Source organism: Carassius auratus, chromosome 36 (genome assembly GCF_003368295.1).
Source record: "Carassius auratus strain Wakin chromosome 36, ASM336829v1, whole genome shotgun sequence".
In the NCBI taxonomy this organism is placed as follows: domain Eukaryota; kingdom Metazoa; phylum Chordata; class Actinopteri; order Cypriniformes; family Cyprinidae; genus Carassius; species Carassius auratus.
The window spans coordinates 5,296,345-5,312,327 of NC_039278.1; the positions used below are offsets into that span (position 1 = coordinate 5,296,345).

The 15,983-nt window shown below is 36.3% G+C and overlaps 1 protein-coding gene across 7 annotated transcripts in view; it reads right to left on the minus strand.

The window, feature by feature from the left end:
* Positions 1 to 570: 570 nt before the first annotated feature.
* Positions 571 to 15,983, minus strand: part of LOC113055020 (guanine nucleotide exchange factor DBS-like) — a 63,927-nt gene continuing 48,514 nt past the window's right edge. For 3 of the 7 annotated variants that reach the window (XM_026220945.1, XM_026220944.1, XM_026220949.1), the window contains exons 27-34: positions 15,676 to 15,771; positions 14,900 to 14,983; positions 9,480 to 9,551; positions 8,348 to 8,437; positions 7,964 to 8,079; positions 6,890 to 7,005; positions 3,821 to 3,915; positions 571 to 2,114 (exon numbers count right to left, since the gene is read on the minus strand). In XM_026220945.1, coding sequence (XP_026076730.1) covers positions 2,014 to 2,114; positions 3,821 to 3,915; positions 6,890 to 7,005; positions 7,964 to 8,079; positions 8,348 to 8,437; positions 9,480 to 9,551; positions 14,900 to 14,983; positions 15,676 to 15,771 — 770 coding nt within the window. In that variant the 3' untranslated portion in view covers positions 571 to 2,013. The remainder of the gene's footprint in view (positions 2,115 to 3,820; positions 3,916 to 6,889; positions 7,006 to 7,963; positions 8,080 to 8,347; positions 8,438 to 9,479; positions 9,552 to 14,899; positions 14,984 to 15,675; positions 15,772 to 15,983) is intronic. The other 4 variants (XM_026220946.1, XM_026220948.1, XM_026220947.1 and 1 more) reach the window with 4 other exon arrangements.

A 15,983-nucleotide genomic window follows, 5' to 3' on the forward strand; every position in this document is an offset into this window, starting at 1 on the left:
CCCATCATCCTGCACAGTCCCATTAACTTCCTTTGAAACCAAGCAATGAGACACAGCCTGCCCTCCGTTCATCCAAAACTGACTGAAGTCTCCTTCGTTCTTCATTTTGCCCAGCCTGCATTCAGGGGCAGGGAGTGCAACTCATGATAAATAGACTGCCAGGTGTCTTCAAAATCTTTAGACACCTGAAGCCAAACTGAAGGACAAAGTAAAGGCAGCTTGAGTGCACTTTTTAAAAATTCCGTTTCAATGCTTGTCACATCTCTCTGTCTTTGTGTCCTGCTCTCCCCACTCTCCTTGCTTCTCTTCTGCTTTACTCTCCCATCGCCCCTCATGAGTCTTTGGGAATTTGAAAGACACCGTCTGTAGAACAAAGCCCAGTGAATCTTGCCTGGCCCTCTCTGTCTTTTTGCTATCCTCCTTTCAGATGTGCACTTAAAAGAGCCTCTAATTAAAAATAGCCTGATGGACCACAGTTTTCAAACTGAAGGTTCTCAAGAGGAACCGTGGACAAGATTTTTTTAAATTATAAAACATTTCCATGACATTTCTAACTTGTTTTGGTTGAGATTTGGTTGAGGTTTAATAGTCTCATATGCATAAGTTACAGACATTGTTTTGTAAAGTATTCCATTGTGCATTTGGAAATGTAATACATATTCACATCAGCTGTAATATTGCCCATAAGGAAGCTGTGCAAAGCAAAATATTCACATACATATATGAACAGAATGATGATACTACCAAAAATCACATCTGCATTCACTATCAATCATTGTGCTAAGAAATTTACATACAAACAAAGAAAGAAACTCGGGTTGATTTTGGAAAGTAAAATCACAATTGTAAATGGATATTGGCAGTTATGAGACAAAACATTTGGCATCATTACTACATTCACTGTCAAACTGTCATCCAGTTCTTCATGTCAAAGCCAGGAGGATATACAGTACGTACATCTGATTTCTGTATTCTTTTCATCACAAACTGACAACGTTCATGAGCAATACTGTAAAATAATAATGTCAGATGCTTTTACAGTACAGCTGGAATATTGATGCAACAGCAATCACATTTAAAAACATCTCCAGAGTAAACAGTCCACATTTTTATTACCTTTCGAGATGATTTTTGTACAAGCAGACCATGATAGAGACGAATATATCAAGCAGAGACAAATATTTGAAGAGGATTAAAGATATTCAGCTCTACAAACAGCAGAGGAACGAAGCTTTACAGATGGCTTATACAACTTTCATGTCTGAATATAAAAGAGAGTATAAATATTGTACAATACATTAGAGAATATTAAATCTTCAAAAGTGCTGTGTTTCTGACCAATAGTCTCATAAGCAAACAAGCATTAACAAAAAAAACAAAAAAACAATCAAGTATATTTAAAGCGATAGTTCAACCCCAAAAAAGGGGAAAACGGCTTCTGGTAGCCATAGACTTTCAGGGGAAAAAATGCCTACCAGCAATGGTTTAGTTACCAACATTCTTCAAAATATCTTCTTTTGTGTTCGACAGAAGAACAAAATTCATACAGGTTTGGAACAACTTGAGGACGAGTAAATGATAACAACATTTTCTTTCTTTTTGGGGGGTGAACTATCCCTTCTATCCCCTATTTCAGTGAAAGTCTCAGCAGGACAGGATGGTCTGGAGTCTCTTCCTCTCAGTGTTTTCAAATAGCAACCTTGGTGCAGATATCGGTGTCCGGTGTTCACAGAGATTCAGATTATTCTTTTCAAATACCCCTTCAATTGCTGCTAAGGCACAGCAGAGTGAAAGAGCGAAGGCTGCACGCTGAATTTCTGACTCACAACTACAGAATACTGTCAATGTCACGTCAGCTCTGAAATGACTGGAATCCATTCTGATCGGTCAGTTCACCTGCTCCTTCAGCAGAGCAGATGTCTGTGTAGTATTACAAAGAATAGAATATAGAGCTGTTGTCGAGTATGGTGTAAAGCATGATGCTATGGAAAGCGAGGACACATTGCAGCATGTTCAGCATGGAAATCTGCCGTCCTGAGCGGGACGCTGTCCGGTGCTGTCGTCTGCCTCCTCTGTATCAGTGAGGGCAGCGGTGCAGAGGTCACTGAAAATATCTAAGAAGCAGAGAATGAGAAGATGAGTGACATAATATACCGTTTTCCCAGAGCAGAGAGCAGCAGGAAACAGGTGGCATAACAAAACCAGACCTTGCAACAGCTCTCGATCACAGCAAGGACAAGATACAGTACATTCAAAGAAGAAAACTGAAAAGGCATGACAAAGATGCAAACCTTCAGAGTGATTCCTGTGCTTTATGTCTTTTTAAATGGGACGAGAGCATTTTGTTCCTGCCAGTGAGCACAGGTGGAGAAGCTTGAAGCACAACATGAAAAGCATTCAAACACTAATATATTCAGCTTCAAACAGCTGCAGGCCTCAACAATAAGGAGGAATCCATAGGATGATAAGGATGAAGCAATACATTTAATTAATTTATTTTATTTATTTATTTATTGTGAAGAAAGCCTAAATTTAATTTAAAAAAACACATTCGAATAAAAATATTTTTTTCTAACATTGCCTAAATATGATACTTAAAATGAATGGCATAATCACAACAATGTCTCTGTGTGTGTTTTGTAAAGGCAACGCAACTTTTTACTCTTATTACATTTATATTACACTTAGATTTAGTCATTTAGCAGACGCTTTTATCCAAAGCAACTTACAAATGAGGACAATAGAAGCAATCAAAACCAACAAAAGAGCAATCATATGTAAGTGCTGTGATAACTCTCGGTTAGCTTAACGCAGTACATGTAGCACTTTTTATTTATTTATTTATTTTATAATAAATAAAGAGAAAAACAAGTAGAAAAATAATAGGGAAAGCTAGTGTTAGGGTCTTTTTTTTTTTTTGCTCACAATAAAACTGTTCAAAAGATTTGTATTTCTAAATAAGATTTAACATTTCTATTCATCAAAGAAACAAAAAATATTACATTAAAAATTAAGCAGCATTATTAGAACAATTTATGAAAGATCGTGTGATCTGAACACTGAAATTAAGCTTCGGCATCACAAGAATAAATGTAATCTTAAAATATATTAAAATAGAAAACAGTTCATTTTATTAGTAATAATATTTCACAGTATTACTGTTTGTACTATATGTTTACTGTAGTCAATGAAGTAAGCGGTGGAAAAATCCTTGTAGTTGAGTCCAGAGCTCTTAGTCAAAGCTTTAAAAGAATCAGAAGCACCGTGCTATTAAAGGAAAGCAAGGGTTGACAAACAAGGCAAAAGTTGCATTGTGAGCACGTCAAGATTTCATGGAATGAACTGCATGCCTGTGAAGGTGATGTCATGCACACCTCTTAAAAAAAAAAAAAAAAAAAAAAAAAGCTGCGCAAACAGGTGCCTCCGCCAGTCTGGCCTTAAATTACAGCCGGTTTGTGTCACGACAGCGTCTTGTGTGCATTCATATGTAAGGTATGTGTTTGAGTGAGAACGGACTGAGTGACATCAGAAGTCAAAGTGCATTATTTAATGCAGGGATAGGCAATGTTGGTCCTAAAGTGCCCGTGTCCTGCAGAGTTGAGGTGTGTTTGATTAGGGTTGGAGATAAACTCTACAGGAAAGTGGCCCTGACGTTGCTTATCCCTGGTCTAATGCATCACCATAAAAGATGCAATCCACATACAGTGCAGCAGCTATCAGTATGTGTTCAATAGAATTAATTTTATGGTGACCATCAGTCTGGACTATATGATGTCAGTCATGCCTTTCTGCTGCTCGTCCTGGGATTGGTGTGCGGTACCAGAGTTACTGTAAAGGTCTACTCCCTCTGCTGTGGACTGCAGGACAGTGGGTGGCACCAGTCCTGTCTTCTGAGTTTTAAGGTTCTTGACTAGCCTAAAACATGAGAGACAATGTTCATCTTCAACGGCAGCGTGGACTTACAGCTTTGTGCTAGAGAACCTGGAGCTCAAGGGTTCAATATGATTGGACAACTTAGAATTATCATTCGGACAAAAAAAAGGCTTGATGGACCTGTTATATATATATATGGCCTGAAACACAAAACAATGTACCAAACAAAAAAGATCAAAATACCACAGAATTAAGCTGCAACACAACAGAAAAGCAACCCACAACAAAGAACAGTCGTTATGGAATTGGACGATAATACTACATAATAATCAATTTCTGATCCACATGTGTTTCTAGTGGGACGGTGTATTGCAATTCATAAGCTAATCTACAAATTTAAATCTATAACATTGATTTTACATGTTCTGAAAAAAACGTATTTTCCTCTGGTAATTTTGTGTTGTGCACCATAGCCCACCATAGTTACAGATTTAGCTACATCAATTTAATTAGGATTTATTCACTTTTTATGGAGCCCGTAAAGGGACAAGGTGTCACGGTGTCTGGTCTGTGTTTCCCTGGGTGTCCACTAGTGGTCTCACTTCCCCATAGGCACCTCACCGCAGGCACTACATTTCCCACAAAGCCTTGTCCCTTCATAACGGTAATTGCACAACTGTTAATTGCACTCAGCTGTCTTCACTTTCATCGTCATTATCCTGTCTATTTAAACCTGTCTGTTTTCTGTCGTCATGGAGTCCTTATTTTCCGTCACCTGGTTTCCTCGCATTCCTTGTGTTTCGAGTTTCTTGTTCCTGTTTGTTCGTTTCTGGACTGATTTTTGGTTATAACCCCCTGCTTGTTTGGATTCTGATTTTTGGATTACCCAATAAACACACCCTGCTCTTGGATCTCTCGTCTCCGGTGTCCCGATCGTTACACAAGGCAGTTTTTCAATGCTTTTGCAAAACTTTCACATTCTCTCAAGAAACATTGCATTTACATTGTTTTCTCACAAAATGTTTGTGTACTCCGAGAAACACAACAAGTTTTGTGTTCTCTTGAGACACATTGGATTTGCTCAAAAAACATATATGTTTAATGTATTCGCTTGCATAAACTTTTGCATTTGCTTGCACAACATTCACATTTTCGAGGAAAACATTTGCGTTTCCCCTAGAAACTAAGTTTTGCGAGCAAATGTCTGTATATCAATGCTTATGTGAGTGAAGACAAAGTTTATTGGAGAAACACAATACTTTTGCGAGCGAACACAAAGGTTATTCGTGCAAATGTTTATTTTCTCAGGGGAACACAAACACAAAAAGCAATGAAATATAAATTTTCTCCCATCAACATGTCCCTTAGAGGCTCAGTAACTTTTACCTGAAGTGAGCAAATGTACAATACAAGCGATAATATTGTAAGGATTCAAAGATGTTTTAAGTGCTGCAGAGTCCATGATGTAAATTAAATTATAAGCTTTGATAACTACATGCTGTTTTTTTTTTTAAATGGTAAATTACTTTTTGGGGGTTAATCATAAAATAGCTTGCCAATTAAAATAACTGCAGATTTGTTCACTGATTTCTATACAAAAACATGTCCTTCTAGGGCTAAGCAGTAGTGCACAGTTAAAATAAACGAGTTTTTTTAGGGTACAAGTTTGAGGTTTACTGGTTATACTGTGGGAAACTGGGATTATGTTGAGATTTTGGCGATCAGTTTTAATGCAGAAAAAAACAGCACAGCCACAACAAATTTCTTGACTGTTTGTGTATCACATACACTCCTGACACAACTGAGCAAACTCTAAAGCATCCTGTGGCTGAAGATGTGAAGCCAGCTACCTAAACTTTAGCTCGGTTCTGCACAATGTCAAAACATCCATGAAAGCCTGAAAACTTCTTATGAACTGTTTGAGGGGGTTGATTGGTGAGCAAAGAAAACTTTGAAACACTTTACAAAGCAGAAACTCAAGCACTGAAAATGACTGGAGACAGTTTTCAAGATTAAATATGTATGAGATACTTCAGAATACTGCTGGCTTTTTCATTTCATTTTTAGAAATGTTACTAAGTGCAGATAAGGTGGTATTCAGCACCGAAAGGGGGTGCATTAGACCCCTGTGAAACCTCGCTTCCACCTCAGGTTTTGGATACAAGGGTAAATTGATAACTAATGATGAAGATAAAAATACAAATAAAACACATGTGCCAAGTTCCAGGAAATGCAGGAAATCAAGAAATCGAGATGGTTTCAGTTTAACAACTCTGAAAATATCAAATGGTGTAATAACATATATTTCCATTACACCTTAATCATCTTAATCATCTTAATCATTCTTTATTATTCTTTTAATATATGTTTCAAGATTTAAAAAAAAAATGTGTATTTTAAAGAAAATATCATGAATTATTAATTCATAAATATCATTGTTTTTGGGGAGTCTCACCACATTTTAAAGCATGGACGACCCTGTCTTATAAAAAAAAAAAAAAAAGGAATAAATGTAAATGATATCTTAAGGGTCTTTAGATGGTGTGATATTATTTCCTGTTTATTTATTTTTTATTATTTTATTTTTCTGCATGTTGGTTGCAATTCACGGTTTTTGGGGGGTTTTCAGATATTAATAAGCAGTGAAGCAGTTACGGTATTTAAGTGTGTGTGTGTGTGTTTGTATACAACACACACATATAAAAAGTTAAAATGACTAATTCTAATCAAGCTTTTATATTTATATTTAAAATATGAAACTCATATTTTGAATTTGTGGGGTTTTAAAGCAAAAACTTAAAATAATGTAATAAGAACCAACAGTAATATTAGTTTATTAGTGTCTTCAGTGATTTGCAGCCCTCTGACTCTAGCATCCCCACAGGAATATATGATGATTCCAAATTTAGTGAGGCCAGAGTTGGGGCCAAGTTTGTTGAAAAAATGGACACTGCTGCCATCCCTCCCCATCTCCTGACTACAACCGCTCCTAATGGTGACTGTACTTATTACTCACCAGTGGCCGTTCTCGGACTCTTCTAGGAACTGTACTAAATCTCCCGCCTCGACAGAAAGGTCCTGGGTGGTACCTGACTCATGCGTCAGCTGCACTTGATAGCGATCATTATCCCCCTTAAGAGAAAGAAAAAAAATGACCATGATTTTTTTTCAGGGTCATGGCACCAATTATTATAAATATTATTATTAGCTTTACATGGAACTGGAAATAAATGGGTAGGAAAGTTAGATTTGTGTGTGTGTGTGTGTGTGTGTGTGTTAAGTCAACAGAAATCTTATCTGTTGTTTATTCAAGGATGCCCTCTGGTGGTAGAAACCATGTATGTGAATTTAAATTCCCCAGTCTAGTCACTGCTAGAGAGGTTTTGACAGACTTTGAGCTGCGTAGCTGTTATTAAGCCTCCTTACTGAAGCAGATCTCCTCTCCTCACACATCAAGGAGAAGGTTTAAACAAAGAAACTCCTCTGGGTGTTAACTAGCCTAAGATAATCTGACCTCCTTTCTGAGTTAATTGTGAAACATGCTAGACACTGTCTTTTATCTGAGATCCCTTAAAATCTGCCAAATCTCTCAGTGTTAGTTTCTCACCTGAAAGGGACAAATTAACCAAAAGTGAAAATTGTGTCATTTACTCAACCTCACGTCATTCCAAACCTTTTCTTTCTCTTTTTTCTGTGGTTGATATTTTGAAAACAAATATATTCTGAAAGTCTATTTTGAAAAATCTTAGTAAAAGAAAATGTAATTGCCTATGAAAATATCTTGTTTGTGAAAAATAAATAATAATAATATATATATATTAAAAAAGAAAAATAAATTATATATATATATATATATATATATATATATATATTTGTAAAAACTGTATAAAAAATATTATTATGATTATTATTTAGCATTTCATGTAAGAAAGAAAGCCATAGTTTGGGATGACATTAGAGTGTGACAGGATTCTCATTTCGGGGTGAACTACCCCTTTTTTATAGGGACTTTTTTTATCCTTCAATACAAATATGCAAGAAAACAAATGATATGAACGTGAATGAAGATGTTCTAGACCCAAGAACATACATTTTTGTTATGTCCTTCATCCTCTCCATCTGAGGATATGGAGAGTTCTTCAGCACTTGATGGAATGGTCTCAAAATCCTCAGCGTCCATGGATGGCAGACGCCGTTGACTCCATCCTGGAAAACAATACACACGAGTTAACATCACCATCATCACCAAACATCCCCAAAAACCTTAATGAGAGATGATGCTCAGGGAATAGTCTAGTGCTCACTTTCCAGAAAACTCTTCTGTGAAAGGAAGAAAAGATGTTGAAGCAGTCAATGTAAATAACTCTGACAGATTCTGTCACCGTCAAGCATCGAATGAGGAATTAAAACAGATGAAAACACCAGAGAGAACCCAGTATGACTGGCATATCACTGCCTCTTTTCACATGATTACCTGGTTGAGATGCAGACCTTGGCACAGCGGGCTTGGTACCGGCAGTACCTTTACTTTTGCTCTCAGCAGGAAGTGCACCTTGCATGCTGTCTGTGAGAAAATGTACTGTCTTATCAAACATGATTGCTTAAGTGCTAGCAATGCAGGTAAAACAGAACCTCACATTAGCATGCATGAATCAGTGACAGTCAACTGACGAAAAAAGGGGGAAATTTTGACAAAGTCACTTGCATCAACAGAAAACAGAAACAACCTTATCTGAACAAGAGAGAGCATGATAAAACGAGGCAAAGGAAATAATATATATTTGGAGGATGATACACATTTGATGTGAACTGAAACCCAACTGCACTACAACACTGCAAGCAACACATATGAGAAACAGAACAGATAAAAAATTAAAAATAAACAAGCATCAAACATACTATAATAATTATAATAACTGTAGAATTTATATTGATTTTAATTTATAATTTTAGTCTAAAAATAAAGTCTTAAAAGTCTTAAAATGAAGAATAAATATTAAGTAAAAAATGCATCTAAGTGCTCTTAAAATGTAAATGTAGTTTTTAAAATCAGTTCAATAATACCAATAAACTTTTTTTGTTAAGCACTGTTATGGATATAAAAATACAAAAAATAGGGAAATGTAATATTTATGAAATAATTCCAGAAATAAATATTAAGAAATGTGCAAATATACATTTCAGTTATAAATAAGTAAAACAAAATGTATAAAAATTTATAATAATTAATTAATAATATTTACAATAATAACATTAAAATAATAAGTTTTAAAATAAACAACATTATCATTTATCATTATCATTATACATTATCATTTAATTATCCATAATAATATATAATAAGCATTGCTAACTTAATGAATTTTAGAATAAATATCAAATTATTACTAATAATATAATAATACAAAATAATTATGTAGGATCACGAACTTGCATGGTTCCCTTAACTCCAAAGTGCTCCAGAAAAATTGTCCTAGCAAACAGTGTCTGGTCACTTTGAATAAAAACCATCTGGCCACTTACTAAAAACAATAAATGAATAAAAACAAACCCACAAACATCTTACAAGCATTATAAACATGCAACATGCTGTGCAGTCGTGGTACCTCCATAGCCAAACGGTGTAGGGTCGCTCTTGACCTGATGCCTCTTGCTCTTATAGCTAGTGGAGAGAGGAACTAAGCACAAACATGCATTTCTGTTAGAAAAGAAGTCCAGCTCATCTATCACAATCTCTCAACCTATCCATCCAAGATTAATTATCACAATAATCTTCCCTTATTCCCCTGCAGCTGCAATGCTTTAATTACAATAAGGCCCATGTGCATCCAAATTCTCCTTCACCTTCCCAGAGCTGTGCAACAGGGCTACACTGCTAAATGTCACACGCCTCATCCCAAATGTCAGCTTATCAAGAGTCAGTATTTATCATTCAATACAGCTGTCCCTTCAAGTATTTTAGGGGATACATTTGCTGTGAAGTGCACAGTCTGATTCTATGCATTTCAAACATTTCATAAGAGCCGTAATGAAGAAACTTGGGATGTCAAAGGTTCATAGTCAGAAATGAAAAAATGCCACAATGCCATTCTCTGAGTAAAAAGCACACAGGACTTTCAGAGTGGGCCAGAGAGTTGAGACATCGGGTTGCCAGAGTGCTTTTAAATAAGAGAAGCAGGGCATACAGTATCAGTAGTAACAATAAGATGAATACTGTCTAAATTTGGAGTGACAGATAGCTACTTGTGAATGCCTGCATGCACGCTACTTGTCTAATGTTTGGGGTTAAAAGGATGTATACTTTTAAAGAAATTAATTATTTTATTCAAGTATGCATTAAATGAATCAGAAGAGACAATAAAAGCATGTATAATGTTATAAAAGATTCATATTTTAAATAAATATTGTTCTTTTAAACTTTCTGTTCATCAAAGAATGCTGAAAACAATTATTGGAGTTTGAAATACATTAAGCACAATTATTTTCAACCTGATAATGATACATTTTTCTTGAGCACCAAATCAGCATATTAAAATGATTTCTCGAGCTTTGCGTGACACTGGAGACTCATATAAGTCATTTTAGCTGTACTAATATTTTACAATATTATAAAATGCCCTGGTCAGCATCAGAGCCTTCTTTCAAAAAAAAAAAAAAAAAAAAAAAAAAGATACTGTATTGCATATATGAATAAAAGAACAATAACAATAAAAAACGAAAATTACTCTTAAACCACTCCTCTTAATTTAATTATTTTATAAAAAAATGTTACTGTAATAATTTAGTTAAAAACTTGAATAAGCCAATTAGCTATGTTTACTTTAGTAAATATTACAAACATTGAAGTATTGCTTTTCTTAAATAAATGTTAATATTTAAATAAATGTTAAAATTCACTTTTTTTTTTTTTTTTTTTTTTTTTACTTAAAAATAAAAGAAGTGTGAATTGTCTTTTCAGAAAATGGGGTGTAATTCATACTTTTTTTTTTTTTTTTTTTTTTTTTTTGAGGGGGGAGTGGTGAGCAGGTCATACGGTATTTAAAAGTGTCCTAATATTGTGTTGGAGTACCCTACAACAAGTTTAAATACATCGAAGGTCAGAAAACTTAGTTTTTCTTTTTCGAATATAAATTTAATTATAGAGTCATTCATATTATTTAATATTAGAATCATTTGCCAATGATTCCAAAATGATTTCTTCTCAGCAAGTTCGGAGCAAACCCCTCCTTTTCCATAAGCCTGCTCTGCTCTGATTGGTCAGCTGGACAAGCCTGCTGTGATTGGCACAGAGAGGAGTCCTTGAGCCATTAGCCAGCGCTACCATTGACAAAGCACCTTTACATAAAACAATAATATAGTGCGCTAAACTGTTCTAATAATAATGAAATAATACAAAAACACTTATGCAAGCGAATCATGCCCACAGCTAAAGTTTAGCTGCTAAACTGTGAACTCTTAAAACAATAATGGCGGTACGTTAGCTGAGCGCTAACATAACTAACTGATGAAATAATACAGTTTGCAAACCAAAATATGTCTAATGTACACATGTACATGTACATTATCAGAACTACTTAAGAAAGACAGTTATATGCTTTATCTGGAAACCTAAAGCTGCGCTAGGTATACATCACATATTAGCACAAAAAAATGATATTTTTATCACTCATTAGAAAATGTACACTTAGCGTATCAATCATATTACTTACAGGTTGTGGTTCGGAGAGCTTGTTAGTCCAAATTAAGAAGATAAGAAGATATTTTTCAAAAAACCTATATGACCTGCTCTTTAAAATAACACTGGTTAGTCTTCAGTGTATAAATAAACATTAATGACAGACAGCAGCAAATTTATTTAGGTTGCTGTCTCTTTAAGACCTCATGCATGGATCTGTTACACAAGTTTTGTTTCTCAACTGTTAATTTTCACTTAATAGCCTGTATAGCGACAATGTTTAGTATAAATTAATTGTTTATGTGAATACTCATTAAAACGTGCATTTTGACATAATTTTGTATGTATCTGGTCGTTTACGTGCAATAAGGGGCATGCTCTCAGATGCATTTCTATGTGCATGCGCTTTTGGGTGTAGTGGAGGCGGATCACAGAGTGCTCAAGTACTGTATCGAGCAGTTGAATGTTTAAAATTGTAAGACTCAAAAGCACGTGCAAACGATACATTCCATCATCTGTCCCGAGCGCCAAAACTGTGGCAATCAGTCAAATATATAGTCACAGAATGGACCTTCTTTTTGTGTTTCCCTGTTCTCCCGCCTTGCTTTTGTTCATTGATCTAGTTTCTGTCTCCTTTTGATTTCATTAGTTAGTTCATCTGTGTCTTGTTAATCATCCTCATTTAGCCCATATAATTTAGAAATAATGTTTCTTTAGAAATAATGAATGGCCAAATGGAGTCTTTAAACACCTCAGATGTAAAGTTATTTGCTGTCAAAGTGACACCAAAATGAATGGGAGTCAATGGAACGCTAACAGCAAGTGGGCATCCGCTGCCAATGGCGGAACCCAGGGGTGCTTCAATAAAATATGAAGCCCTGCCCCCCTGGCTGTGCCATGACTGCTTCCATCTTCCATCACCTCGCTTTCTGATTGGATATAGTTTCGTTTCACATGATCATCTCCAGAGCATGCGCGCATTTGTCCACGGGGTTCCCCCCACACATCAGGATTTCTGACCGTAAATATTAAACATGTCGAATATTTATGATTCGCGATCGGGGCGGCACCGAAGTTCTTCCGATCAGATTCGGACACTCTTAACACACCTCACACCAAGGGAAAATCTGATAAGATAATCTGTATAACCATCAAGATAATCGGGACATAGCTAGGACTGTCGGAAGGGGGTAAATTGGCCCAAAATCAGCCCGATCATCTTTAGGTGTGTACTCAGCATTAGATAGATGTGTAATTGTGTAGTTTACAGTAGCTTTACACAACATTTACACATAGATATATATCGATTCGTCAGCCAATCAGATTCAAGCATTCTTGTGTGTATATATATATATATATATATATATATATATATATATATATATATATATATATATATATATATATATATATATATATATACATACAATTTATTTATATTAAATTAACACTTTCATTCAGCATGGATGTATTTAAGTAAAGATTCCAAAAACATTATATTGCAAATAAAAGTTTCACTTGTGAACTTTGTATTCATCAATGAATCCTGGAAAAAAAAAAAATTAATGATGGATTCCAAAAAAAAATATGAAGCACCAACTATTTTTCTACATTAATAAGAAGAAGATTTTTTCTTGAGAACCAAATCTGCATGAATGATTGAATCTGATTGGCTGACGAGCGTTCTGAGGTGTGCAATTATTTTCTGGGAAACGCACGGTGAACGTAGTTCTAGGCAGCTCTCCTGACCGCATTACAGTCCCATATTACCTTGCATAGTTAACAGTAATAATGGCGCAGTTAGCACAAAAGGGTGTTGTCACTGTCAGTGCTGCCCTGACGATTTTATCAGTTAGACTAACTGTTATATAGTGCAAATACTTAAAAGTGACACATGACATTTCTCACTAGCGAGGTAATTACAACGTTATTTAGAGACGCTGCAGCAGAAGAGTGTTTAGAGATGCACAGAGGTACAGTCTGTTAGCATAATTCACACAAGCTCTCTCTCTCTCTCTCTCTCTTTCTCTCTCTGTGTGTGTTTCTCTGTAGCTCTCGCTCTCTTTCTAAGAACTTTATTAATAACTGCATTAGAATGCTATCAACAGCTCAAGCCTCCGTTACCAGCTTTAAAACAAAGTTTTGGTACTAGCAAAAGAGGCATTGGATGAGATGCGGAAGAAATAGTCCTACTCACAATAGCGATTTAAGTACAAAATCCAGATGAATCCCTTTACAAAAATCATCAGATCGATGTCTTGAGGTGTGGTAACCGTAGTATCAGCGGAATAATTGACTCCGTGCATTATTTTCCGAATAATTCAACAGCCCATCATCAATTATTCCTTATAGTTCATGAACTGGTATCAAAGACTGTTTGGTAATTTTGCTATCATTATAGATATATATAATTTTGAAATAAATTTAGTAGCAGAGCTAGCCTACTGCAAGCGATTTTTAGAGCTGCAAATCCATTTATCCTTTGCTGAAATTTCCGCGTCCTTATGGAGAGAGCAGCACGTCATTGTTGCTTAGCGCCTCAGAGGCGCTTCTGCCCGAGCGCTTTGGAAAAGAGGGGAAAAACGCGCCTAGCGTTTTCCACGCAGTTTTAGGCGCGATATGTGAACGGCCCCTAAGGTGGTCGCTCACTCAGCACGCGCTAAAGGCTTGTTGCAAAATGTCTATTGAATTTAACAGACCAGAAATAGAAGATCCTCCAATAACCAACAGGTCTGGTGTTTGGGTGCACTTTGGATTTCCTGTAAGCTATAATAAGTGCACTCAAACACCAGACCTGTTGGTTATTGGAGGATCTTCTATTTCTGGTCTGTTAAATGAACTGGCCACCGCGTACCGTGCATGAACTGCTCGCTCACTCAGCGCGTACTAAGTGAGCGAGCGCCTGACTGAGTAGCCTAACATAAACATATAAGTTGGTGTTTTTTTCTTCTTCGGGTGTGTCAGGGGCTTTGCCTGTTACGTCGTTTGGGTTATTGGGCTACCTTGTTGAAAGCATATCATTATATTTAACTTTTTTTTTTTTTTAAATATAATTAATTAGTTCAACGAACCGTTCGGTACATAATGCGTACAGCGTACCGAACTGAAAGCCTCGTACCGAACGGTTCAATACGAATACGCGTATCGTTACACCGCTAATCGCTACAGAATAGGTTTTATCAAAAAGCTTTAAAGCTGCATGCTTACAATCTACCAAGTAAACTAGAATAGGCAAACATTGCACACTAACATTTCAATTGGAGTGCTCTAGTTATGCTTGCAGTGTGGGTGGGTTGAACCACTTCTGATCCTGACCCAGTATCGAAGTAAAACCACAAACAGTTTTTGTACCTTTAGTGCGCGATGCAGAGGTGGAGCTGACAGTTGAGGCTAAAGAAAAGCGGCGTGTAACCTCTGTCTCCTTAGGTGTGGGATCTGAAGTGAAAGGAGGGGGTGAGTTAGTAGTTAATCTGGTTTAGGAGAAAACAGGATGAAGTGGTGAAATGAGAGACAGGATTCATGTCAAGAAAACCTATTTAAGGGTGGATTAAAGTTAAGCTCTGTTTAGCATGATGCTCACATGTGCCATATAGTTTGGGCCTCATGTCATTTGTCATCACTGGATTTCATGTTGATCAAAATAAAGTAATGATAGTGGCCCATCTAATATAGCTAGCTAGCTAGATGGATAGACAGACAGACATATCCTTAAACTTTTAGCATTTTGCCAAAACACATTTGTAAGCCTCATTTTGGCATTTAGGCAATTCAAGTCAATGGCACCTATGGACTAAGTGAACTTTCTACTCAAAATGCCAGCAGTGTTTTAGTGTAAGCTCAGTGTAACACTATACTGTGACATCAGCTTGAGCTTGACGTTTCTTAGTTCTTCTGTTGTCTTCAGTAGAAGCTGACCTGCTTTGCACACAATTCAGATTCAAATGTTCTGCGATGATAAAGCCCTTGAGGTTGCTGCATTCCTTTCAGAAACCACTCACTTCGGAAAACAGATGTAAGTGGTCTCAGAAGCGACCAACGGAGAGTGATGACAATGAATTTTAACAACAGGGACAACAGGCAAACACCAGGATGAGATGATGGAGGAGGCCACGATGCCGTGCCGTTACCTGCGGGGAGAGACCTGCGGTTTGACAGGCCCTGTAAGGTGAAGCGCTTTCTAGCGAGAGCAGATCGCTCGGAGCTGAGGCTGGCTGAAGCATCAGCTATAAGAGGAGAGGAAGACAGGACTGCAGTTAAAGCAGCAGGTAGAAAAGAGTGCAGGGTTAAAAGATGGAAAGCAGGGAAAAGATGAAAAAAAGAATTGTTTGTCTGTGATGGAGCAGCACATATATGTTGCTTTTGCGGTATTAACCCATTCAGGGGATATGGGGGTTAATTACCTGACCAAAAAAAACTTTAATAATACATTTAATTT